We start from the raw sequence: 25,313 nt of genomic DNA, 5'->3' as shown, positions 1-25,313 counted from the left end.
CACAAGTGGATCCGAGAGCGTCACCTGTGCCATGACTTCCAGGGACCAGCTGTCGCCCATGCTGATGGGTTGCGTGGGGTTAGTGGGGATCTTGCTGTCCTTCTCCGAGGGCCTGAGCAAGGTCGGCCCGAACACCGTCGCCAGGTTGTGGAGAGACATCTTGTTGATGCATTCCTTCTCTGCCACCCTGGGGGGAGGGAGACGGACAAGTAACCTCAGTTTTTTTTTTTCAGGCTTGTAAGTAAGGCCAGATACTTTCTTGCACTTTTCCTGCCAGCCTGCCCCCAAGGAAACAAAGTGGCCCCATGTGAGAATACAGCAGGAGAATCTCCGGAAGATTCACGGTGAGCGAGTGGGCGCTCTACCCTGTCGCCACCTCTCGCCTGAATGTTCTGGATTTTTTTTCCTGCTGTTGTGAACACGTCTGACCCAGACAATCTCCTGCTGTGTTCTTCGTATGTGAATGGCTTCAGATAATAGCCAGATCCATCTTTGAAGATTCTCCAATATGAGGATTTGCTTTGCTTTTTATCAGTGAAAACTGAATCTATTTCTGTTTTTGAACTGTTGTTTGGACAAGACAAAGTAAAGTACAGGCTCTAATTAATAATTTTCACTATTTAATACCATATTAAACATAATGGTTAAAGATAAATCATTTCCTTATTCTCCTGCCTGCTCCACTACGCGTTTAAATCGAGCTGTGACCTTGTGCCTCCCATCACATGCTCATGCAGTGCTTTTGAACAGATGCACTGTAAATGCATTGTTGGTGCTCACGTGACGTTTCAAGCCTCTTGTTGTTCAAAGTCACCATGGTAACCAGGAGACATTTTGCTGTTGCAGCTGAATGACATCTCGCAGTAGTTACTGGTTTTAGCTATAATAAAAGCAGCCGTGAGATGAAAACTGCTCGCCACAGGGCACCATTTTGAAAACAGTATGTTATAGTAAAGTCATACTGAGGTGTGGTAAATTGATGTAAGTAAATTTCATGAGAACATTTATTTCTGGGAGAGAAAAATCAGGAATCGTGATGTGTGTGCGTGTGTGTGTGTGTGTGTTTTGTGTGTCTCCTCCTGTATATTTATGGCTTGTTGTTCTGCACGTATCTGAGTTTTATTTGTTCTGTGTTTGCATAATCATGTTGTCTACATATTATGGCAGCACATTGTGTGTTTAGTTGTCTGTACCTCTTCAGGTGATCCAAAAGGAACAGAAATGTGACCAGGTTGGGTTCTGGCAGCGACAGCAGTAAGTTCAACATGCAGCTCTCTTTGGCAACACTGTCAGACAGAGCTGGAAGAAAAGAAGAGAAAGGAGTTTTTTTTTTATACATCCTGTAAATGAAGAACTTTTCATGAGCAACCCCTTGGCAGACATTTAGAACTTGCAGCTGCTACTGTACGGTCGACAACCACTGTAATAATTAGTCCATCTAACTTATCATAAGCTGTGGGTTGTGTCGATTATGCCAATGACCCATTGACTTACTGATGCCACCTGCGAAGTTGGGATAGAGGTCGTCGGTGAACAGAGGTTCCGGCAGCTCTCTGAAGTACAGCTTCAAGGTCCCAGCGATGGCGTTGACGTCCATCTCGCTCATCATCACCGACACGTCTTTATTATCTGCAGGAGGAGGGAGACGGCGATGACAAGATGAAGACGGGAGGTTGTGCAGTGACAAAAGGAAGATGACAAGGCACGGAAACGAGCAGGCGGTCGCCATCAGCACCTCGTCAGAAGTCCAATCCACCCACTTCACAAAAAAATATGCTGTACGTTCATTAGCATATACACCCACATGCAATGCAAATGAGTTAGTCTTTAAGTCTGGTTAATCATTTCACACCAGAGAAAATGGCTCATCTTGACAAACTCACGGAGCTATGATAATGATCACCTGGTCGACAGAGACAGAAAGATTAGAAAAAGGACTTCCTTGCAGTGACGGTCAATATATCCACTCAGCTGTCTTCCCTAGAAATGCATGGTAGTTACAGTATCATAACCACAAAATGGGCTGTAAAGACAAATACTTTTTTTTATTTGTGCAAATAAATATTGCACAAACGCAAAAAGATTTCAATCATTGCGTACCATCTCAAATGACAGTTCTTAAAAAAGCTCCATCAAATATAATGCTTGGTTCATAAAAAAATCCCATCAAGATATTCCCAAGCGATAGTAAAATGTGAAAAATAAAACTTCTCCATGGAGAATGAACCTAGAATTTAACATAAATATTTTACTTTTTGGTTTAAAAGCTTTAACAGAACAAAGCATGTACTGGACCCAGATGAGGGCTGTACTCACTGGTATCGAAGGCGGTCTTCAGGGCCTGAATATCAGTGGCCACTCCCGACACTCGGTAGATGCCCACCTCCTCCATGCCCCTCCTTTCAATCTCCTCTAGGCACTGCCGGACGATGTAGGGCACCTTGGAGCGCTCTCGCCTGGGAGAGAGAGAGAGAGAGAGAAGATAAAGACAAGTGCAAGAGCAGAACTTACAATATCGATACGGAAATAAATGATGAGGCACTAAGTATTTTGTTTGACGTGACAAAACGATTAAATGCATGAGATATAGCTGTGTGATTACATGACTGTAGCTCTATGCTTGTGTTTCTGTTGAAATATTTATCTTCAGAGCTAACTGATTTTCACTGACACATCTTGTTAACCCATTAAATTGAATGTGAGGGAATCCAATTAAAGAAAAGATCACATGCATAAAAAAGGAGGCCCAAAATCGAGCCCTGAGGAACGTCAGTATGAATGTGCCAATGATGCCCGGTGAGAGTTTGGAGATGAAAAGTACAGGAGGCTAGATTATTTACACTGTACGTAGGTAGCATCTGTGTGGTTGAATGTCAACTCACTTGGTCACTGTGGAGATCTTGATTCCAAACACACCCATGGGTTTCCGCGAGGGCATCCTCTTCAGGCTGAACTCCCGGCTGGTGAACTTTACGGAGAGTTTAACCTCGATCTGACACAGGAAGAAAGGGGCCTTGAGGCAAAACGGGTCTTTACAGAGGGAGAAGCAAGTCTATGAGCCGTTAAAAATAAATCTGCTACAGCTTTTTTCCAGGATCTTGAGGAAGTCCTCACATGTTTAAAACCAGGTGTAGATTTAACAAGAGAAATCAACTGCTAAACCACATCCTGCTAGTTTAGAATCTCCCTGTGCTGTGAATTTTTGAGACAGCAGACAGGACAAAAGATTTGTGAGGCCGAGGAGAACAGGAAAAGATTGTACAAAAGTAGAAAATGCACACGTGTAGTAGAAAAGGTCAGAGTAGTATCTGGACTCACCCCATTCATGGGGATGACCGTCCTCTGCCAGTCTTTGCCTTGGAGAGTCTGAGGGTCGAGCTGAGCGGAGGCAACACAAACGAACAGAATACGTCATTTCATTTGAACTACTGCATAAACATATTTCATTACATCGACACAACAAATGACGCACACATGCGGGTAAAAAAGGTCACACTTGTTAATCCCTTGAGATTATCATTAGTAAGCCGTTTTAAATTAAACTTGTTTTTGACATTTCAAATGATGCTGTGCAATAAGTGACACCATCAAGAAGGTTGTGTTCATTTCCAATGCATCTGGTTATCTGTTAGCACATTGAGGCTAATAGGGACGGATGTGGGTAAGTATTTTGATTTTAAGAAATGATGTCACCTCTTAACGAACAGCCTCACCATTTTCTCATTAACCACTCCATCCACACGACTTCTTTAATATTTATGTCCTCTGTAAGGTGAAGTTATCATTTCCCTATTTCTGTACGGCTCAGTTATCTCGGCACGGCAGTGCACAAAGTTATAACCGAACCTCCCGGACAAATCCTCACTCTACTGTAGTGGAATGTTTTCAGGGGTGGTTTGACTGTTGAGTTACTTCCCCTTTAACCGTGTTTTTAGAAACATGGAAAAATAAATATAATTTATTGCTGGAGACTAAATTCACACTCAAATCTACAGAGACAGGCCATCTGGGGTAACACAAGATGGGTACAGTAAACACACACAAACACAAACACACAGTATACTGTATGTCGAATGTTTACCTCGGCTAAGCCCCATCTGGTTGCGTGCAAAGCTGGATCATGTTTATCATAATTGAATCTTTCGCCCTTGTGGTTTGAGCTGTTTATCTACAAAGAATTACATTCCACTAAAAAACAGCAAAGCCAAAAGAGTCTTCTCCTGCTGCTGCGATAAAAAATGTTTTAAAAGCTCAGGTTTCTGGCCAACAAGGTATTATTTTGTGTTCTCCGGCCAGTAGCGGACAAAGGTTTTAGCGAGCCATGTGTTGTTGGACGACGCATCCTCTTCCAATAAATCGCATATCTGTGAAACTAAACACCCGAAGGCTGAAACTGAGCCCAAACTATGAGCATGGACGGTTGGTGTGAACACATGAGAAAAGACAACAGCACATAAAGATGGAGAGAGGAATGTGTATATTCGGGAAACAAAGGGCTGAGACTAATGTGAAAAAAAAAGATCAGATTACCGTGATGTATTAAGTCTGAGCTGGTAACAGTGAGGTGGGGCGGTGGCGGTAGATGGTAAAATGTGGCATTTAACTGCCACTGTGGCTTCTGCTAAAGACAGGAGTGGCAGTTTTCTTGCCCTGGATTTATGACAATCCCGCTGTGCAACTTTCTCACCGCTCTGGGTGGTTAGTTTAGGATGACATCATCTGTCTAACGGGGGACCGTGTCATGTTACCTAAGGAGCCACTAGGTGGAGCATGTGACTGCAACTCACAGTTAGTTGGACATGAAGCAATGAGAATGACTTGTCCCTGTGTAGATGTCTATAACGATTTGAACGTAGTGTTGAAGATACTGAATTTAATGTGCATACAGCGTAACACAACATGTAGATAATGCTACACTTTTGTGTTCTATGAGTGATTTGTTAAAACTCACAAAAGGTGCAGTCACAAGCACTTTTTCTTTAAAATCAGTTTTTTTGTGCTTTACATATCACGCATTTCAGAAAATCATTTTTGTGTGTTTTTATGGTTGTGAAGCGAAAGAAGCTTTCCAATTCAACACATTTGTATACGCACACACCCCTCCCTGCCGTGGCTGGAGGAGAAAGAGAAGGATGTGTTTCCTGAGGATCAAAGTGGAGACTCGTGTTTCTGTCTGAATCTTTCTGTGTCTCCACTGCTGCATCTGACTCTGGGCTTTATCATTGTCGCGCCGGCAATCGCCCTGATCACCTGCAATCAACCTGCAAACCCGCCTGTCAAGCTCACGGTCAGACTCCTCAGGAGTCAAACCATGTTGGTGGGTTTTTCTCAGGGTGTATTACTATAATTTGAAAAAAAATTTATTGACAAAACATTTGACGTATCAATGTAATTTCCGACCGTGCGAGACGGCATTTACTCAATAACCGTTTTAGACCCTGGACTGTGATGAATAGAGGCATGAAAAGTAATGATTTGCGTGGCGCCTTCACGAAGCTGCACATTACCTTGCTTCAGTGTTTGACACACGGCCACTTTTTGATATTTAAGTTAAACACACTGACTCCATTTAACCAGGCCCTAGCCCTCCATCACACATTAGGGTCATCAGTAATAAATCATAATGTGATTGTCAGGGGGAGGTGACGTCATGTCATACCGGGATCTGTCCTTTCCCCATGATGCGGTCTGCGCCCTCTCCGTCCTCTTTGTTCTGCTTGGTCTTGTTGTAACACTTCTCATAGCAGAGCAGCCTCAGGGTCTGAGAGCCCTCCAGCTCAATCTCAAACTCCTGTGGCGGGGGGGAAGAGACAGAAAACAACTGTTTCAAGGACGTTACTCTGCAATAAAATGACGAGCACGACGGAGACGGGAATAACAACAAGAACGACAAAGATAATGACAGACTGAGATTATACCCCCCGAAAACAGCCTCTCCCCTATATTTGAATGCACACATGCCACCACAAAGCACAGTTGACCAACATTCCCTGTAATTATGCAAGGGGGCACTCTGCATATGGTTTGCACATTGTTTCTCGGGCCCACACTGTGTTGGTTCACTTAGCATTTGGACAGATGTGAGTCATCACCAGCAGCTCCTCATTAGCTGATATTATTTCCACTATGCTGAGCAAAAATCCTCAAAGACTCTTTGGGTCACGATGGAAAAAAAAGCACTGCGCCTCAGAGCTCTTCTATCTCTGTAATGCTAACCTTCCACATCCAGCTGTGTCATCAGTATGCATATATTTGTGTGTGCGTGTGTGTGTGTGTTAGCTATATGTTTGCAGGGGCTGCAGATGCTCCGTGTGGTCTGGGTCAGACATCTTTTCATTACTCAGAGATGGACGCCTATCTGATTACAGGACAAGAAGTTTTGCAGAGTTGCATGATGAAACCAGCTCTCTCACCTCGTTCCATTTGGGTTCAGTGGTGTATCGATACACTCTCGTCTTGGCTTTACTTGAAAAGAAGCCAAAGGAATCCACCTCCATTGTGCAGTAGAGATCTGACAAGAGAGGAGGGTGGAAAATATGTCAGACTTACTGTACATGACTAATGATGTGTACTTTGTGAATGCCATAGTCTATTAATTAAACTGGCTGAATATACAATGTTATCTCCAGAACACAAATCAGCAAATTAGGAATAAGTTGTTCTTTCATTTAATTTCCATTGTCCATACATCATCGTATGCAAAACCGTAAATATACCAAACCCAGCAGCTAAAGACATACTTTAAAATATGTAAATGCCAACAGATTATCCACTTTTTCAAGTTATGAAATTTTATGAGACCAGAAAAATCTGTTCAACATTATTTTACATAAAACTGAGCTCTCTAAAGGAACTCATTTTGCCCGATTCCCTCTGTATTTTTCTGTTGTTCGCATCGCGGCTAAAGGTGAGTGACTCACTTAAGCTCTGTTTGAGGCCGGAGGCAGAGTGGACGATTACATTCAGGAACCCGCAGAGACCCGGGGATTCATCCTCTGGAAAAACAGTCAGCAAGCAGAGAGAGAGAAAAAGACAGTGAGGAGGGATTAGAAAAACACGCTGATCTCTGTTTGTCTTGGAAAAGAATCAGATCTGGACATGTGGCTCGAATCGCTTTGGACTTTAATCCTCATCTTACCCAATGAATCATTATTGATAAGACAAAATATGAAAAAGACATCTTTATTTGAGAAAACAGCATTTGAGTGTAAAAACAACTGTCAAACATAAAAAGTTGTACCGTACCTTCTTTATTGATGCTGAGTGGAATGTGGTGGACAGTCTGTAGTTTGACACAGGAGTTGGTCAACATCTGCAACTCCATGGAAGTCAAGGAGGATGTTTTCACACCTTAGAGGGAAGAACATGAATTTGAGACTGTAAATGAGAGAGCACCACAGAGAGCACGTGACTCAGTGAAAGTGTGTGTGGTCTCTCTCCTCTCGAGTGTCTGGGGACAAGTTTTCAAAAAAATATAAATAAAATCCTGGTTTGAATTGTACAACGTGACATTTCTGGGACACACACTTACATTTCTTCTGCTGTTCTTTGATTATCTCCCTCCACTCTGCACGTTCATAGTCAGAGGAAAGCAAGAAACCGTAACCCTGAAATATAAACACACAAAGAAATGGCTGTTATTTCATCACCGAAGGTTGAAACGTTACAATTCTCCGTGCAATGATATAAACTCAACATTTCTTGTTCAGGCAGCTTTAACATGTGTAAATTATCATAAAGAAATAGCTACGTACGAATACAGGAGGAGACAAATCACGGAGAATTATATTATAGAAGATCAGCGAGGGGATATTGCAAAAAAAAAAAAAAAAAAAGGAGACCAGAAGAAATATGGAGGGAGTGTCCTCACCTTTCCGTTCTTGTTGTAGACTCGGAGGGGCATACTCGGAGATGTCAACAGGAGTAGAGACTCCTGTTCTGACAGCTTCTTCCTGAGACGGTCGATGACTTTTGAGCCCTTGTTGGCTCTCTGAAATCATTTGTATATTTTAATTGAAATAAGATGATCACCTTACATCAGTTGGGAAAATTCTATATCAAATTGGTAAATGTTTTTCTTGGTTACTGAACACATTTGAGTGAAACAAGGTATGTGATGGGAACTGTTCAGTACCCACAGATAGGAGGCAGTGTGCAACCCAATACCTTCTCTCTCTGGATCTCACTGCGGAGGTGTGAGATCTTGACCTTCATGGCGTCGAGCTCTTCGTCGGGGACCTGGGGGATGGTAAGCGGTTCGGTCTCCTCGGGACCCTGGAAGGTCAGTTCGGTGAGGGGGATGTACCACTTGCTGTCGTACTGCTGGTTTTTCCTGCAGTGGGGAAATGAGAAGAGGTATAAAGGGAGAAGTAGATTAATAAATTGAAGATGAGTCGGAGGGGAGACAAGGAGAGATTGTAAAGGGATTAGGTGACGTGAAAGCGGGAAACAATTCTTGGCTGTCTTCCGATGTTCTTTGAGTTTGGCGTATTGCATTGTTGCAGTCCCCCTATAACTTCCAGGACGATGAGACACAAAACCGGCCACGTTTCTTACCCTCCGATCTGTTTCTTCAGTTTGGCGCAGAGCAGCAGATCAGTGAAGAGGAAGACATGTCGCAGCTTCCTCGCTCCTTCCACCAGCTCCACCATGAAGCTGTCCCTCAGCAGCTGCCTGTTCTGTGGCAACAATAGACAACCAATGCCGGGTTCAGTGACACAAAGCTTTTCGTGTAAAAATTGGGAATACAATGCAATGGGAAAAACACATTGTGGCTGTGACGTCAGGGACGAGGCATTTTCAAGATTCACAGTAGCAAATCTGTTCTATACTGTGGACACAGAGTTTACACAGCCTTTGTGTTGGGGAGCTGCATCCAAAAGCTTTATCCCTCCTCCTCTCCTCCCCAATTCCCAATCCTGTTCTAACAGTGTGAAATCTGAAGGAGAAAAGGCAAAGCCCAGCAACAAAAATGTCCGCTCATGTGCAACCTACTAATGTTTATTGAACAAAAACCAAATTATTACCCAAAGGGTGTAGAGGGATTAAATGGAATTGATTTAACAGATTACTTTATACATTTTTGTTATATTGTGGCACAATCATCACTTTCCAGATCGCACAAGGATGAATGAGGTCGTCGAGGAAAAGGAAGAGTGGTATCTGGAACCCTGGGACTGACGACTGACGTCAGACTACATAATCAGGTGTGTAATACTATATTTGGCCCAAGGGGGGCAGTGAAGTACAGTAGTATGCCGTCTGAAAATGGACACAGGGAGCAGACAAATGTCAAACCATATCTCAATTATAAACGGCTTCATTTCTGAATGATCATGACCTTTGTTTTACTTGTGTTAAGTGATGTAAAACAGTTAGGTATGAAAGATTGACTGTTACATATAACAGAAAATGAATTTGAATTTGTCCTTGTACTCACCAGGCAGCCTGGTGAATGACCCTAACCCTGACGTCGGATAAATATTTTAGTTCATTTGAGCATTTATAGTCATTCTAAGGTTTGCACAAATCATAATTTGTATTTTCAAAGTTGTGCACCTACTTATTTAGGTCATTAACCTTACACTTTGTTTTATATATTTAGAGGAATCAAACATATAATAGACACCAATGAATGTAATCAAGTTTAACTTAACAGAGCTAAAATGTTAACATTGACAATATCTAGACATAAAAACATTTTGTAGCCCATCTACGTCTGGTCGCCCAGCAAAACACATAAGAAGGTTCAATTTTCATTTAAAACCACTCTGCATAATAAGCCACGTCAATTCTTCTCCCCGGGACACATTGGCTTTGTACAGCGGTTGTATGTGAACCAATCAGATCCCTGTCGTCGTCATGGTGCCCTCCCCCTCTTCTCCCCATCCTTCATGAACACACCGTTACTGTCACTGCCAGAACACACTGAAGTGGAGCTGATGCAAACTGCAGGTGGGGTATATATGCGCTTACAAAACCTGACTGGACATCTGCCGGCAAAGAGGGAGGGGGGGATCATGCTGTGTCACTCACGGTTAACATCTGAGCATGATGGAGAGAGGGCGGGGGGGGGGGGGGGGGGGGGGGGGGGAATGAAAGAGATAAGGTGTCGCAGAGAGAAGAAGCCTAGGAGAGACAGAGTTGCTCCCACTGGGACAGTTGTCATAGAGCAGTTTTCTTACAGGAGATACCGAACCACGTGATGCATCACTCCTCTGCAGTGATCTGTTGTTCAGGCATCTCTTCCTGGACACACACACACGCACACACGCACACACACACGCACACACGCGCACGCACACACACACACACACACACACACACACACACACACACACACACACACACACACACACACACACACACACACACACACACACACACACACACACACACACACACACACACACACACACACACGCACACGCACACACACGCACACACACACACAGAGCCAACAGCTGATTACAATCATGCTCTGATCTCCATAATAAGGATCTAATAGAAATGTAATTTCCACCGGGGGGATGTAATTATTCATTGCTCCAGCTACACAATGAAATGTGCGGTACAACGGCGGCTTGCGGCGGATAACTTCCAGATGAGTTGCTTTCTGTGGGATCTAGCATTTGTCCTCAGTGGGCAACTGGGATGCTACATCTGTCAGTCCACACACAACAAGATGGTGAAATTCCACATAAGAAAACTCAAAGACATCATTCCTTCCTCTTCCCGATCTGCAACGTCCCCATACGTGTTCATCTTTGGGCTTAGGGGACTTCAATGACATGAGAATGACACATTTCACATGTATTGAAGGATATTTCCTCACTTAAACATATCAAAGCTCCATCTTGCCTGATCTTACAATAGAGTGAGGAATTTATGTCTGTCCGTATATGGCTCACATATCTCGAGAAACTTTCTTATCTCATTGTCTTCACACTTCAACACGGCATCGCGCTAAATCTGAGAACTGGGAACTAACTGGATGACTAGATAAGTGAAAACTTTGTCAGAGGAATCATCAAAGACATTTTTCTCTCCAACCCAAAAATGTCAACCTCATGGTGGCGCTATTCAGTCAAGTGTCAAATATTGTAATCTTTTTATACTTAACTATTTTCATAATTGTACTATTACTTCTATCTTCTTTTTCATCTGTTCAATGCGCCCAGTTCTGATAATCTGGTTTGTCCTGCCAACTAGTGGTGAACTAAATGCTTTTTCCTGACCCTGTGTAACATTAATGTAGCATGACGCACACATTAGATATGGTCCCAGTTATGACAGACCGCAGAGCAAAATGCATTTTTCCTCCATCCAAAACCTTGAGTGGAGTTTTTTTTCTTTTTCTTCTATGGATGATAATCAGACAGGACAGCAGCGAATGAAGTCCTCGGCAATGTAGCTTTGAATATGGAACCGTATGTTTGGAAGCTACATTGTTATCCAACAAGCTAAAATCTCCCGTGATAATCATGATGAGTCGGCAGCAAATGCTTAGACTGGATTAGATTATTGATTGGATTATCGGACAGAAAGTACAGAAGTAGATTAGGTTGGGTTATTGTACAGAAAGCACCCCATGCTGACTCGTGCGGATTAAAAGGAGGGGGTCAGCAGAATCTGTATAAGGAAGGGACAGTCAAAATAATTAATGATGCTCTTATGTGTTACACAGGAGCATCTGCGTTTGTCTTAATGTTCAGGTAAATCAGCTCGGCTTGAAATGACCCGCCGCCCCGCAAGCATCAGGGGTAATCCTCTCCTCCATTGATCGCATGATAAAGAGATAAGATAACAGGAGGGATAACAGCTAGATTAGGGATTTACCGGCATCTTAAATGTGTGCGAGTGAATGGGGATCGTGAGGAGGGATGAAATGAGACCGGCCACTAAAATACGGTCACACAAAAATATATCTGTTTTCACTGGGAATTCACGTCTTCTGCCAAAAAATGAAACCAGAATCGAGACATTGTGAATGTTCTTCTTTTGGATCAGAACCTGAACGACTGATCTTGGATGAATAAATGCAATAAACTTAAATAACGCTGTTCACATGAGGTTATTAACCATTTGGCGGCGAAGGGTTTGGCACACTCGCTGAATTCCTACAGATATGTGTAGTTCCTATTTGATTTAGTTCCATTGTTTTGTCTTTGGATGCAGACACACAGTATTCCAGTTATGGCTTGTTGCTATAATCAGTAATCTGATTAACTTAAAATGTGCTTATGCGGCAGTTTCGCTCGGCTGCTGGGGGGAGACAAGCTTCCTTATTAAACCAGCGCATCAGGATGACATTTTTCACAGGATTGAAAAAGCCATGTAGGGAAATGTCTTTTTCTACATTTCTTTTAATAGCTGACCAGAACATCAGCGGCACCAAAGTGGAAAAAAGAGCTACGTGAGGCAGAGCCCACTGACAGCACAGATTAAATATTGACCATCTCCTGGAGGAGCCTCGCTCCGAGCGTGTGCACGGGTAATGGCACGAATTTACAAAAGATCCGCGTTTATATTTAGAACACACGCTCGAAGGGGCATCTCTGCACTTGTGTGTGTTTTGTTGTTGTGTACGACGTGTGTACATGGGGGACGTGTCTGTGTACTGATACCGCGTAAGAAAGACAGATGAAAGTGGTGCAGGCGATTTATAGTTGAAAAACACATACACACACACACACACATCAAGACCATTTCTATCCCAAAGGCAAACAAGGCACTGCGAGGAGGCGAACTGAGATATAGGCAGCGCCATCATTTGCGTTTATCTTAAGCGGCTTCTGTTTGTCCCCTCCCATCATCTGGCAGGGCCAGGAGCATCTGGGGGCCACTTGTGCTGCTCAGCTCCCGCATGCCTCCACTGTGTGCACATGGAGGGTGAGAGTTCCAGATCGCTTCTGCCTCTTTTCACAACAATTGTTCAATGGAAAATGATTATTGATCACTGCTGGGAGAATATTGCCTTGTTATGCTGGAGATTTTAACTGTTATTTGAACATTTCTACAAAAGAACAATTGTTCATCCGATGCTATTTTTCTCACACAAATCCTGCAGTGATCAAATTTATGTTGAATTTGAGCAGAGGATTGAGGGACCATCAGTCCCTCGATTATCTGAAGGCACATTAAGTTTTAGCTGCTACTACTGCATTGATGGTAATGTGTACAGACATCGGGCTTCAGCAGAGCGACAGTTTAGGAGAAAATTAATGTGTGCTGACGTGGCAGTTAAAACCTGGAATCTTACATTACTTGACAGTTGTATGTAAATTATACAGTACGTATGTTCTCTGTTAGGAGTGATTAAAAGCATTATTCTCGGCTGAAACAATCTCTCGGTTCGAGCTCCGTCGTCCACTTTGAATGCACAACGTCAGCTTTTCAAATTCTCCAGGTGATGAAAAGTCTTTTGAGGCATCTAACATGTTGCAGCTCAGTTGGCAATATGCAGGCAAAAAACCCACAGGCATATTATACACTCTCTGTCTATGGTGAGGTACGATATAATGAGCTCCATTGATTTCCACGTCCTGCTTTCATGTATCCATCATAAATATTTGATGACTGGTGTGGAGGTCTGGCCACACTGGGATGGATGAGGGGGCCTGCGGGGAGGCACGGCAGGCAAGTGTGTGTCCGTGTGTGTGTCTGTGTGTGTGTGTGTGTGTGTTCAAAGGGCAAACAAGAGCCAGGGAAAGCGAGTGAGTGAATGGAACAGAGAGTAGGAAAGAGTGTGTTTTGTGTGTCTGTGTGTGGACAGGGTGCGGTAATGACCCCCCTGTGAGCAGAGGGAGGAGCTGACAGAGCCTTTACGCTCGCTCGCCCCTGCCCTCCGTTTATGAATAATTAACACGGAATCTGCCACTCAGAGCAAACCGGTGGCTCATTACAAGGCATTATGTACGGCAGTGTCACGCAAGCTATCAATCAAGAGGCATCCACTCATGTGCGTCAAGGCATCTCCGGGGGATGAGAGAGGCAATGGGGGGGTTAGGTTGTGTGTGTGCGCGTGGGAGTGTATGTATGTCTGTGTGTGTGTGTGTGTGTGTGTGTGTGTGTGTGTGCAAGTGTGTTTGCATTAGGGGGAGATGGAGAGATGGGGAGGCCACAAGAGAGACACAGAGCATTCAGAGAATCACCCTCAACTAGGCAAGCCTTGCATTGCCATATAAGGGCATGGGCTCTGCTATAGGCTGCAGATTGGTGGCCCCCTATACAGCCGAACACTCATTTGACACCATGTTTTTTTTTTTTTTTTAGAGGGCGGGGTCATAACAATACCATGCTCAGCAAAAAAAAATTAAAAATCAATCAATATTATCTACATCTAGATAATGTGTAGCACCACAGTGTCTTGTTTTAGTTCAAATGAGGGTTGTGATGTTAGACGAACAAACCAAAATAATATCCGTCTGTTTCCCTTATAGAGAAATATTTCAAATTTTTGGCACAGTTATAAAGTTAGAATGTAATGTGGTATGTTTTTTTCTTTTCTTTAAATCAGACTTAAATCCTGTGTCCACAGATAAAACAAATACTTTTCAAGATGCATCCATCCAGTTAACCAAAACTGTCCCTCTCCAGTGATGCTCTTTCAGTAACCTGGAGCTACGTCATTGTGGGTCGTGCCGCCACATCAAGTGTGAAGGAGAACAAAGTGGAATGGGAACAAAGTGCGGCTTCGTATTTGTTTTGTAAACCTCTCAACACTCACCTCTCCCTTCTTGACCGTCATCGACTGGCGTCGGGGCGTTGTCTCCTCGTTGATGCTGGACAAAAAGTTCTGGGAGATCCGCAGGGCATCCTGCAGGAGCGGGTGGTCCAGGTGGCCGGTGGGCGTGTGTTTGAGCAAGTCCTACAAATACAGTACAGGAAATATTATCTTCCAAAGGCAAGCATGTTGAGGTAAAAGCACAGATATGGGTATCAACACAGTACGCACACAGACTAAGAAGTTACAACATAGGACATACTGTATAACTGTTGGTCATTCAAGCATGATCCTCTTTTTTTTTCCTCCATCAAATTCTTTGATGCACTAACTGCTGCAAACTGAACTGGTTGTTAGGTAACAGGCTAATAGGTGGTTTCTTTCTTCATAAATGCAATAGATGGCAAGATTACGTCTGAAGACAGATATTGAGAGAAAGTTAACCTTCAATCTTGACTTCACATTTCAAAACTGATTGTGTAGAGGTATAAGAAGCTCCTACAGGAGGGGGAATAATAAGAACATTTTTATTATTAATTGTTTTATTTATTTCGCCTACAATCCAATACAAATGAAACACAAATGATCTATAATCTGTTAAATACTTTTTCTGTATTTGTAAACTGTATTTATTTGGACTGTCTTTAAAGAGCCTCCGATTGGGTACTGATGGAAGGAGAATTTGTTTTTTGTTGGGACCAAACATGTTGCTGGGTTTTCATCACGCGTGTCATGCCTTCTAGCAACAGAAGCAAACAGCAAAACACAACAGACAGAGTTTGAATACAGAGAGACGATATAAAGGAGCACATCTGTGTCAGTGCTCACTCTAACTCACATGAAGTACCAACGTGCTGCGCGTTACTCTGTCCACGGGTTTATACAGTAAAGCTGTAAATGAGAAGAGAAGGGAGAAATCAGACTGAATAGTCAACATGACTGGTTTTAGAACATAAACATTTCTCTTTACGTTATAATTTGAACAGAAGCAGAAGTAAAACGCAGCATGGTGACTGACCCTCTAGAGAGTTCTTGGCCGTCTGGTCCTTACTATCCTTGGGGCTCCTCACCTTCAGGTTCTGTTTGGAAACAGAAGACAGGATAGAAAACCTTTTAAAAACCATTCAAAACTAGACCTGTAGCGCCTGTTCGGTATAAATGTGCTGTGAAAACACGGCGGGGTTATTATCTTTGCTCTAGCTATGAGGTCACCCACTTCCATATCAATTATGCCACCCTCAGCAGCTTTCCCCCGCCACCATCTTGCTCAGAGTCATGCATCATTACTTAGACCATTAAAAACCGTCGATGATGAATTCCCCATCCTGCACGTAGACACCGGGACTCAACGCTAAACGGTAGATCTCATAAAACATAAACGAAGACTAATGATGGATCAGAAATGTGCCACATGTCTGAGAACGTTGAGAGAGGAAAGGGGTGCCAGAATATTGGCAATCAGAATATTGGCAACACCGAATTTTATCATTTGCTCCATTAAATGTACATGTTAAAGTTAAACTATACTATTGCCACAACAAGTTACTGTTATAATGGTGAAACATTATCTTTAAAGGCTGAATCTGAACTCATTCTTGCAGACGACAAATCCAGGAATCCATCTAATACATTTTGAGCATTCACAGGTCTCATCCACGTGCGGATGGTTGAATTTAACACCACTGGGAAAGTAGATTACACGTTTACACCTGGCTCAGTTTTGTTGTATCAGCATCCAAAACTAGATTTGAGGGATGAATATGATTGTTTTCAAATCTAGTTTGTCCATGATAAAAGAAATTGTCCTGAGGCGAAGCTGTGGCAAACTTGTGTTTAAGGAAAAGATACATTAAAAAATTCACGAAGCGGTCTATCATCTGTGTATGAAAGAATACACAGGTGGACTAACACAATACTGAGCTCATATTTTCCGGGTCAGACCAAGCGAGAATGAGACCAAACTGAGGAAGAAAATACCAGCCAGCATCCTGGCGTCTGTGTAACAGACAAACACAAATATGCGCACACACACTCATACGCACGCATGAAATGGCCCCTGGCTGCGTTTGCACGGAAATATTCAGCAGAACATTTAAATTTAAATGCAGCGAAATGATAAAAGCTGCGTGGGAGAATAATGGGAGAGAGCACTTTGAAAGCAGAGTGCATCAGGTACAAACTAAAAGCAGCGCGGAAAGAGACTCTTTCTGCACCGCACGACTCGGAAACTGTTCCTTTCCACAATAGCGCATAATTTAACACAGAAAGTCATCTTTTTAGGGGGTAATTTTTGTGTGAGTAGGTAACACTTCGTTTCTCTTACGAACAGAGTGTGCGGAGATATCAATCTTGAAATACTAGAGCTCAAAAAACTATTTCGCTTAAATGTACTACTGTGATAAATGTTCAACTGAAAATTCACTTTCTTTTATCTTAATTAGATGCAGCATTGCTCCATAATTTAAAGGGAAAAAAGGAACAACTGGTGAAACCCAATTGTGTAATTTGCTGGTATGCAGGGGTCAAGTGTCTGACCGGCTGATTTGACACGGTGGTGAAGTGATCCCGTAACTCACGAGATCACAGACGCGACACCGCATCGACACCGGACCATGAATCTTTTTCGTCGAGCGCCTTCACCCACATTTACGGTATCGCTTTCAATCAGAAACACACATCACTATCCCCTCCTTATTTTTTCCCCTTCCCACACTCACCTCGGAGATCTCAGCGAACTGCGTGTTGGCCTGGCAGCACTTCTCCGCCGTCTCCACCGCCAGCTCGTAGTTGTCCACGAATGCTCGGTAAACTCCGAGCTGGCTGGCCTGAAGGAGAGCGAGAGAAAAGAAGACAAAAAAAGAGGGCAGATGTAATGTAAACAACAGTCTGGAAGTATTAAGAGGTTGGATAGTAGATAAAATAGTCCCTATTAGTCTCTATTTATTATAGTCAAAGTCAGCCTCTACATTGTGGGAGGAAAAAAAGAAAGGCAAACAGCATTCCCAATGCTTTCCGTAAATGAATCCTTCTTCCGTGCTTCCTCTTAATTTCAATCTATTCATTCCTCAAATACAATATTTTTGACCAGTTTTGTGGGTTGTCCATTCCTATTGATACATTAATACAACAACGAAACACACATTGGACTCAAACAGCAGCACACAATGCAGCCTTCTCTTCATACTCGGTCAGTTTAAACACCTTGGTCTGTGCTGTTACTGTAAATATTCACTTTTTAAGAAATGAGTAGAATCGTGACAATGCTGGAGATGGCTTGTGAGTTCTTTTTTGTCAATCTGAACAGTGGCATTTGAAATATTGGACATCACAAAAAGACAAATGTTAACAATTGACAATATGAAGCTTGACCTTCGCACTGGAACTTAAAAAAAATAATCCTCCACAACTGAAACGGGAGCTTCCGTCCCGTCAGCTGTGTCTGGGGGACGTGTATGTGACCTGCAGGACAAACCTACGACACGACATCGCCAGCAGAAGAAGAAGGACCATGGATCACGGTCGCACAACAACGACGGCGTGTAACCGCGGTGCCCCTCGCACCCTGGCCCGTTGCCTTAGCAACCAGGGAGGCCTTAGTTGCGCTGTGCCGGGGTGAGTAATTAATGATTGTAACGGAGGCCTTGAAAGCACGTTAAGAGAGCCGCACTGGGTGAATAAAATTCCAGCGAACGCTTGCCTGCCAGCGCCGCGATCCGTCTCGACGGCAAACAAAAGGACAGTCAATTCTTCGGAACAAAAGCCGAAGGGAGGAGAGAGAGAGAGAGTACAGTGGAGACAGGCTTTGTGCACAACGTGGAGTCTCAACCAGACATGTGAAAAGAACAGCAAATAGCTCCGACACTCTTACATGTGTGTACCGGATACACACGAGCGCGCTGAATTACTGGCCTTTAAAGCTCTTTGTCGCCTAACTTATAACAAAAACGTCAGACCTTATATGAGCCAATGTGGAGTTTAAATTCTCTAGTATGGATCCAAAACTAGATTTGAGATTGTTTGAAATTGCTTGTATGTATTCGTATCTGAAAGGATCACATTAGTCACCGCAGAAATTCCGGCGATCTAGGAACATGGTGACATAGCTACGATAAAGTCTAATGGAGAAGCAAACATGGGCGCACTTGATTATATTTTGTTTTATCTAATTATAATGTCGATGAAGTCCGGTGTAATGTCTACTTACCTTTGAGTTTTACATTGCTCTTGTTATTTTTGACTTGTCGCCTTGTGTGAAACACTATGAATAAAGACCACTGTTAATATTGCTAATACATTATTGTTGTAACCTTACTTTAACTATCTCAAACTGAGCCCATTCATTCTCTCACAACCTATTTCTTTTAGCTATGACTCTCAACCTTCCTCACACCACCTGAGCTCTGCCGCCAGGGGAGGGGGGGAACTGAAGCAGGAATGTGAAGTCACAAGTTTTCTAAACAACGTTTGCACTTATTGTGTTATCCCTGGCGGTTTAACTATGTGTGGGTGCGGTGGGAGCCACAACAAACACACAGCGGAACTTTGTGTCTCCAATGTCAGAATCCGTGCTTTTCGAAACATTGGCTGATGAATTTCCGGCACCAATATTGTCCCAAAATGGATGGGAACATACATTTACAATCCAGGAAGAGGATGCGTTGGTGGAAGGAGAGGAGAGTAAAAGCAATCCCGGGTCCTGCCCCGAGCCACGCAATCTGCGCCGCAGCGGAGGCCATTCAGAGCGCGACGGTTCGACTGTGCGCGAGCGTGTCCGCCAGCCGAATCGGCAGAACCGCACGCGGCGGTGCGAAGGCCTACCGAAGCGCTCTGCTGCGGCCACGGCATCATAGCAGACAAATGGCTCACGGTGATGAAAGAAGCCGCTCGGGGTGTTTGGATTTTCTCAGTGCGGGATTTGTCCTGTGTGAGGCCGTGTGAGGCTGTGTGTGTGTGTGTGTGTGTGTGTGTGTGTGTGTGGAAAACAACGTTAAGAGAAACAGCCTCACGGCGGACTTCAATTGAGCCACTTGGCTTGTAAGGGAGAGCCAAGAGAAGTTCCATTTCACACACTCATTCCACTATCACACTCGTTCATTATCCAATGCCTGCATAGCATTCACTAAGATTTAATAAAAGAGGGTGAAACCATTTGCCACTAAACTTTGCGAACAGCGACTTCAACCGGGTGATTCAGACCCTAAAAGAAACATGACTCCGTGACGTGCGTCTGACCTTGGATTTAGTCATTTGCCGTGAAATCTGAAAAAAAAACCTGACGCAAAGACGGGAGAACAGCGCAGGGGGGTGCGTTCTCCTGATCATGGATGTTAAAGCTTAGGGAACGCAGCAGAGGCTGCTCCGATAATCCAAGTGTTTATCTTTTTTCGGATAGACGAGCAGAACAGACTAGAATAGACTAACACACACACTATATAGACATTGACAATAAACGTGTGGGCTGGATTCTGTAACACAGTTCGTGGGTCGTCTGTGTGAGGCCAAACGAAGGATCAAGAGGTATTCTTCTTCCTTTATACGTCAACAGATTCAAGCTTTGGTCCTTTGGTCCTTATGTCAGTTCGCCCGTCTGTCTGCCTTTGTGGTGTTAAACCTTCACCGTGCTGGCTGCGTATCAAGTGTGTGTGTGTGTGTGTGTGTGTGTGTTCAGGAGGAGCAGGAGCACAAGTGTGATTTAGCACTATTTCCAGCCTTCAAACACTTCTCTCTGACACTCGTGCTCATAACCTGTCACTGACGCTTTGCCTCTTCCTCTTTTCCCCTCCGTCTCCCGCCTTCCCTGTTGTGATGGGTTTTTTTTTTACGATTCCTAAAACTCTGTCTGCTCCCCTCACAGACTTTAGCGTCACGGCGAGACAGGCTCCTCTCAGGAGTCTCGCAGCAGCCTCAATCTACTCGCCTTTTACCATTCGACTCTCATCGTCTCTCCGCCTATCTCGCCCCCGTTCTTTGCCTGAACCTAAGCTCTTCCTCCCTCCCAAAAGAACGGCTGTCATGTCCCCTTTTTGCTTTTTTTTGTAGTTTCAGCGTCTTCTCTCTCGACTTTTATGAACTACTGTCTGGAGGGTGGGAACGGGACAGAAACGGTGTGAGTGGCAGCATGTCTGCATTTGTATACTGCAAAAGTGTGTGTGTGTGTGTGTGTGTGTGTGTGTGTGTGTTTGCATGTGTGTTTGTGTGTGTGTGTGTGTGTGTGCATGCTTGTGTGCATGCGTGTGTGTGTTTGCATGTGTGTGTGTGCGTGTGTGTGTGTGCGTGTGTTTGTGTGTGTGTGGGGGGGGACTTTGGGGACAAAGAGTGACAACCAGCCAGACTGTTGATGTAGGTAGAAAAAGTGTTGATACAAAAAAGGAAAAAGAAACTGTCTTTGCAGGGCTGACGTAATGGTTGAGACCAAACAAAGAAAAAGAGCTCCTGCACCAGTCGAGGCAAATATTCACTCCATCTCCCGAGTGGAGCTTGAACAGCCGACAATAGCTCCCATACACCGTTCACAGTCCACAGTCACTCTGCTCAGTATTTATTTATCACCCAAATCACAACCATGAAATTGCACCTTTTTTTTCTTCTTTCCCCGGAGCCGAGTGTGGGGTCGTTTTCATTGGACGGAAGGCTAATGTGACCGAGCAGCAGTTTTTTGGACTGAAAAAAGATATACTGACAAGCTTCTAAATGAAGCATGGTGACCTGTGGACAGCAAGGTGAGCCCCGAGGGATGAGAGAGGCTGATGAGGTAGGTTAATGAGAGAGAGAGAGAGAGAGAGAGAGAGAGAGAGAGAGAGAGAGAGAGAGAGAGAGAGGGGTTCCTATTTATAGCAGATTCTTTGAGACACAAAGCACACAGTGAAGTGATGGCCTCAGAGAAGCGGCATTGTGAAACATGCCTGCACCTCCCTCTGTGTGTGTGTGTGTGTGTGTGTGTGTGTGTGTGTGTGTGTGTGTGTGTGTGTGTGCGCGTGTGTGTGTGTGTGTAGATGCGTGTGAGTTCAAGCACATGTGAATCTGAGGGGGAAAGAGAGACAGACAGAGAGAAAGAGAGAGAGAGACTAGTGGGAGAGGGGGAATATTTAGGACAGAACTAACAGATGACTCATTGTGGGTTAATTGACCCATTGTGAAAATGATTAAATCGACCCAGTGTACATCTTTGGCAGAAACTACCAGAGGGCGAAGAGTGTGAGCGACCGTTGAGTAGGAAGTGGGGAGAAAAGGACGATTCAGATTCAATTTGTCCGAATTTAAAAATGATGAAGAAAGACAATCACTACAAAAATCTAATCTAATCTCTTGTTTTTATTATTGGTTTATTGAATTTGCTGGCAGATTGTGCTCCTGAAAGCCTCCAGATTCAAGAAAGAAAAACATTAGTGGGGCTGCTTTCCGACATGCAATGAAGTCCGGACATTTTCCTGAACTTTTCCGGAGGGGCTGAATGTGAGAAGGCAAACGTTTTCCTGCCAGACCCCTGGTAAAATTTCTGGAAAATGTCAGAGTGAGCCCATGTGAGAATATAGCAGGAAAATCTTGGAATAATCTTGCAGAAAAAATAGATTTTGCCTTACCAATACTGATCACACACACACATACACTGAAAAACAGCATCCCCAGCGACCGCAAGCCGCCCTCGACTTGTGTCTTTCTTTTTGCCTCACCAGTTTCTGGAAGAGGTCCCCGACTCTCTGGTGGTGGCTCCACTGCTGCACGCGGGGCAAAAGGCCGTCGTAGAACTCCTTGTGGATCTCGTAGAGCTCAGGCACTTTGAAGAAGATGGTTTCTATCTGGGCCACGGTGAGGACGGGCTGCGACGTCGTGGCTGCGGCCTTCAGAGGCTTCATGGGCTGAGGAGGGAGCAAACAGTGTGACTTTTTAAAGAAGAGTCCGTTTTTCTCTTATACGTGAACAGTTGTCCGGACCGCACTTCGCAATACTGCGCGTGCAGTTCGTAAACATCGCCTCCCCGACACGTTAAAGAGACGTGCCTGCGCTATGACTCAGGGGTTGTGGCCTAGTGGTTAGCGCGTCGGTCTCACACAGGGTTCGCGACCCTGCCAGTGACCAAAATAATCAACAAGAGCGGCAACAAAGAGTGAGGCAAGTTTTCACCAAAATTGCTTACTGCCCCTTTAAAGTCATGCTCCTGCAGTGGAGAGAGAATCAAAACTGTAAAGCCGTGAGCGATGAAACTACAGTATGATATTACACCCGGCCGTTAAATCCATCGCTACAATAGGAATAATGATAACGGCAACTATAAAGCAGCTGACGGAAGAAATGAAGGGGAATTTAGTGGGCCATAATCCGTTATTTCCACTTGTGGCCACAGGGGCTGCCGTTCAGGAAACATTACAGAGTCTCACTTTAAGGGAAGGTTACACTGGTTTGAAATATTGCTCACAATGTAAAGACCCAGGATATTGAAGGAATAGCTTCCATATCTCTGAAACATTTCTATCATCTCACGGTAGAATGTGTAAAATGTGTCACGTCTTTTTCTCTGTTACAGTTTGTTTGTTTGATTTATGTCTGCAGCTATATTGTCGTGCGTGTGTGTGTGTGTGTGTGTGTGTGTGCGCGCTCACCAGCAGCAGTGCCTCCAGATGACTGAGGTATGTTTCCTCAGTGGCCAAGATCCCAGACAGGACCCACTTCCTCATCTCCAAACCTTTTTCCAGGTCACATTCAGTCTGGAAAAAAACCCAGCACACACAGGCACACAGATATGAAGTTACAACAATATCCAGAAGTACAATATTTATCTTCAAAGCATTGTATTTATCCCTAATATCAGCTCATTGAAGAAGATCTAATACGACTTCTCAAAACTGAGGGGTTCCCAGTCCTCAGTTGAGCTTGAAACTCCCGCAGGTTTTTTCCGTTTGTGAACGCTACCAGTCGAAATGAAATAAAAAAATCAAACGGCAACAATTGCACCTGCTAGAAAATCCTCCCCGCTCCCCTCGGCCCAGTCAGAGCTCACGGAGGAGTATGGACATGAAAGAAAGAAAACAGAGACAGAGAGATTCCTCGGGCTGTCTTGTTTGACCACAAACTCTGAAATAACTCAAACAGGCAGGGTCTCCCGTGGGAACGAGGTTGACTTGTAAATATGTGTGTCTGAGAGAACGTGGAAGTGCACACACACACACACGCACGCACGCACGCTGAGCATAATTCCTGAGATTCGTTGCCAGCATGAAAAAGAAAAAGCCATAATGCACCGTTTACTGCAATCCAGCCATCTTAGTTTATTTTTTGATTCTTAGTTTATTTGCACGTTATATATAAGTAGAGAATTAGAGAATATTACAAAAGTGAAAACGTTATGCAGGGAAGGGACCTTAGATCAGATTCTTTCGTCTTGTGTGTCGACATTCTGCACGGTAACCACACACACTTGCTTAACAAATGGCTGAAACAATAAAACCGTTATTAAAATTGCATGGTTTGTTGCTTTAGTTTCTGCGTCAACCCATTTGTAATTCGAGAGATACATATCTGCACTACAGAGTTCAAGCATTTTTTACAATTACGTATCCTAAAATGATGTGCAGTATTTTTGCGAGCTGGATGCCTGCGGGCAAATGCATTTATTGAAGTGAGAGGAGTAACTGGGCCTGAAACCCGTTTCCATGGCCACTGCATAAGCAGATTAATAAACGGTCCAGGATTTTTATGGCCTCACGGTTACGACGGGGGCCAAATGGCTGATTAACCTGTTGGTAAAAAAATAAAAAAAACCTGATTTAAAAGCAACAAACAAACCATCATAAATTTTGATTTAATTTCAGCAACTTGACTGCTTTAATTGTGAACAAATTAAAAACGGCACCGAGAATGTACACGTCAGTGTGTGTGATATACAGCTCGATAACCAGCGATGCTTTACGACAGCGGCTCTGTGCCGCTCTGACCAGGCAAAGATGTGATCAGGATTAAAAGATGTCTCACACATCGCAGCCAAAAGGGACACAGAATCAAAGACTTTGAATTAAATGATTTGATAAATTGGAAAAAATCAGAAAAAAGTGGAATGGGATAGTAAATAAGAGTATATGCTGATTCTCCTCCTCTTCATCTTCACTCATCTTCACTTTGTCTTAGTAGTAGTTAGTTCATGCTTCTACTGTTTACTGTAAATCATAAACTATATGCGTAGTCTTCCTCTCTCTGTCTTTTTTCCCCAAGTGAAGGATAAAGGGGTTGATTCTGACACATGTATTATGCATCACACAGAGCTGTCTCAGGGTCCACGCTGTACATAACATCAGTTTACACACAAAAAAGCTTTAGTTGCTAATTATATACAGGCTCTAAGACAAACCGAAGGCAAAAAAGATTCCCCTTTGCAAATTAAGAGCGCAAATAATAGGGTAACTTGAAGTAAATAAGTCATAAATCAATGATTTACGATAGGCTCTCAGATGTATTATGTCGAACTGTGGTGGCTTTGAATCTGTTCCGTCTGCACCGACTTGAAAGGGGAAAGCCTCGGGCAGCGACGGAGCCCCCCTGAATGTTTGTAAATGAATGAAAAATGAATGACAAACCCTGAGCTACAAGTATCGGCATG

General features: G+C 43.7%; 1 protein-coding gene across 1 annotated transcript in view; it reads right to left on the bottom strand.

Moving 5' to 3' along the window:
- Positions 1-25,313, bottom strand: part of bcr (BCR activator of RhoGEF and GTPase) — a 72,015-nt gene that overhangs the window by 4,186 nt on the left and 42,516 nt on the right. The window contains exons 3-22 of the mRNA XM_035607335.2: positions 23,323-23,427; positions 22,396-22,581; positions 17,443-17,550; positions 15,744-15,804; positions 15,564-15,616; positions 14,729-14,869; positions 8,557-8,678; positions 8,167-8,332; positions 7,871-7,990; positions 7,532-7,607; positions 7,246-7,350; positions 6,921-6,995; positions 6,414-6,511; positions 5,660-5,791; positions 3,319-3,378; positions 2,883-2,992; positions 2,317-2,456; positions 1,495-1,629; positions 1,194-1,299; positions 25-187 (exon numbers count right to left, since the gene is read on the bottom strand). Of these exons, the coding sequence (XP_035463228.2) occupies positions 25-187; positions 1,194-1,299; positions 1,495-1,629; positions 2,317-2,456; positions 2,883-2,992; positions 3,319-3,378; positions 5,660-5,791; positions 6,414-6,511; positions 6,921-6,995; positions 7,246-7,350; positions 7,532-7,607; positions 7,871-7,990; positions 8,167-8,332; positions 8,557-8,678; positions 14,729-14,869; positions 15,564-15,616; positions 15,744-15,804; positions 17,443-17,550; positions 22,396-22,581; positions 23,323-23,427 (2,262 nt within the window). The remainder of the gene's footprint in view (positions 1-24; positions 188-1,193; positions 1,300-1,494; positions 1,630-2,316; positions 2,457-2,882; positions 2,993-3,318; positions 3,379-5,659; positions 5,792-6,413; positions 6,512-6,920; positions 6,996-7,245; positions 7,351-7,531; positions 7,608-7,870; positions 7,991-8,166; positions 8,333-8,556; positions 8,679-14,728; positions 14,870-15,563; positions 15,617-15,743; positions 15,805-17,442; positions 17,551-22,395; positions 22,582-23,322; positions 23,428-25,313) is intronic.

This window comes from Scophthalmus maximus, chromosome 20 (assembly GCF_022379125.1).
Source record: "Scophthalmus maximus strain ysfricsl-2021 chromosome 20, ASM2237912v1, whole genome shotgun sequence".
Taxonomy (NCBI): domain Eukaryota; kingdom Metazoa; phylum Chordata; class Actinopteri; order Pleuronectiformes; family Scophthalmidae; genus Scophthalmus; species Scophthalmus maximus.
Note: the sequence above shows the minus strand (reverse complement) of the source record. Positions and strands in the feature narration are given on the sequence as shown.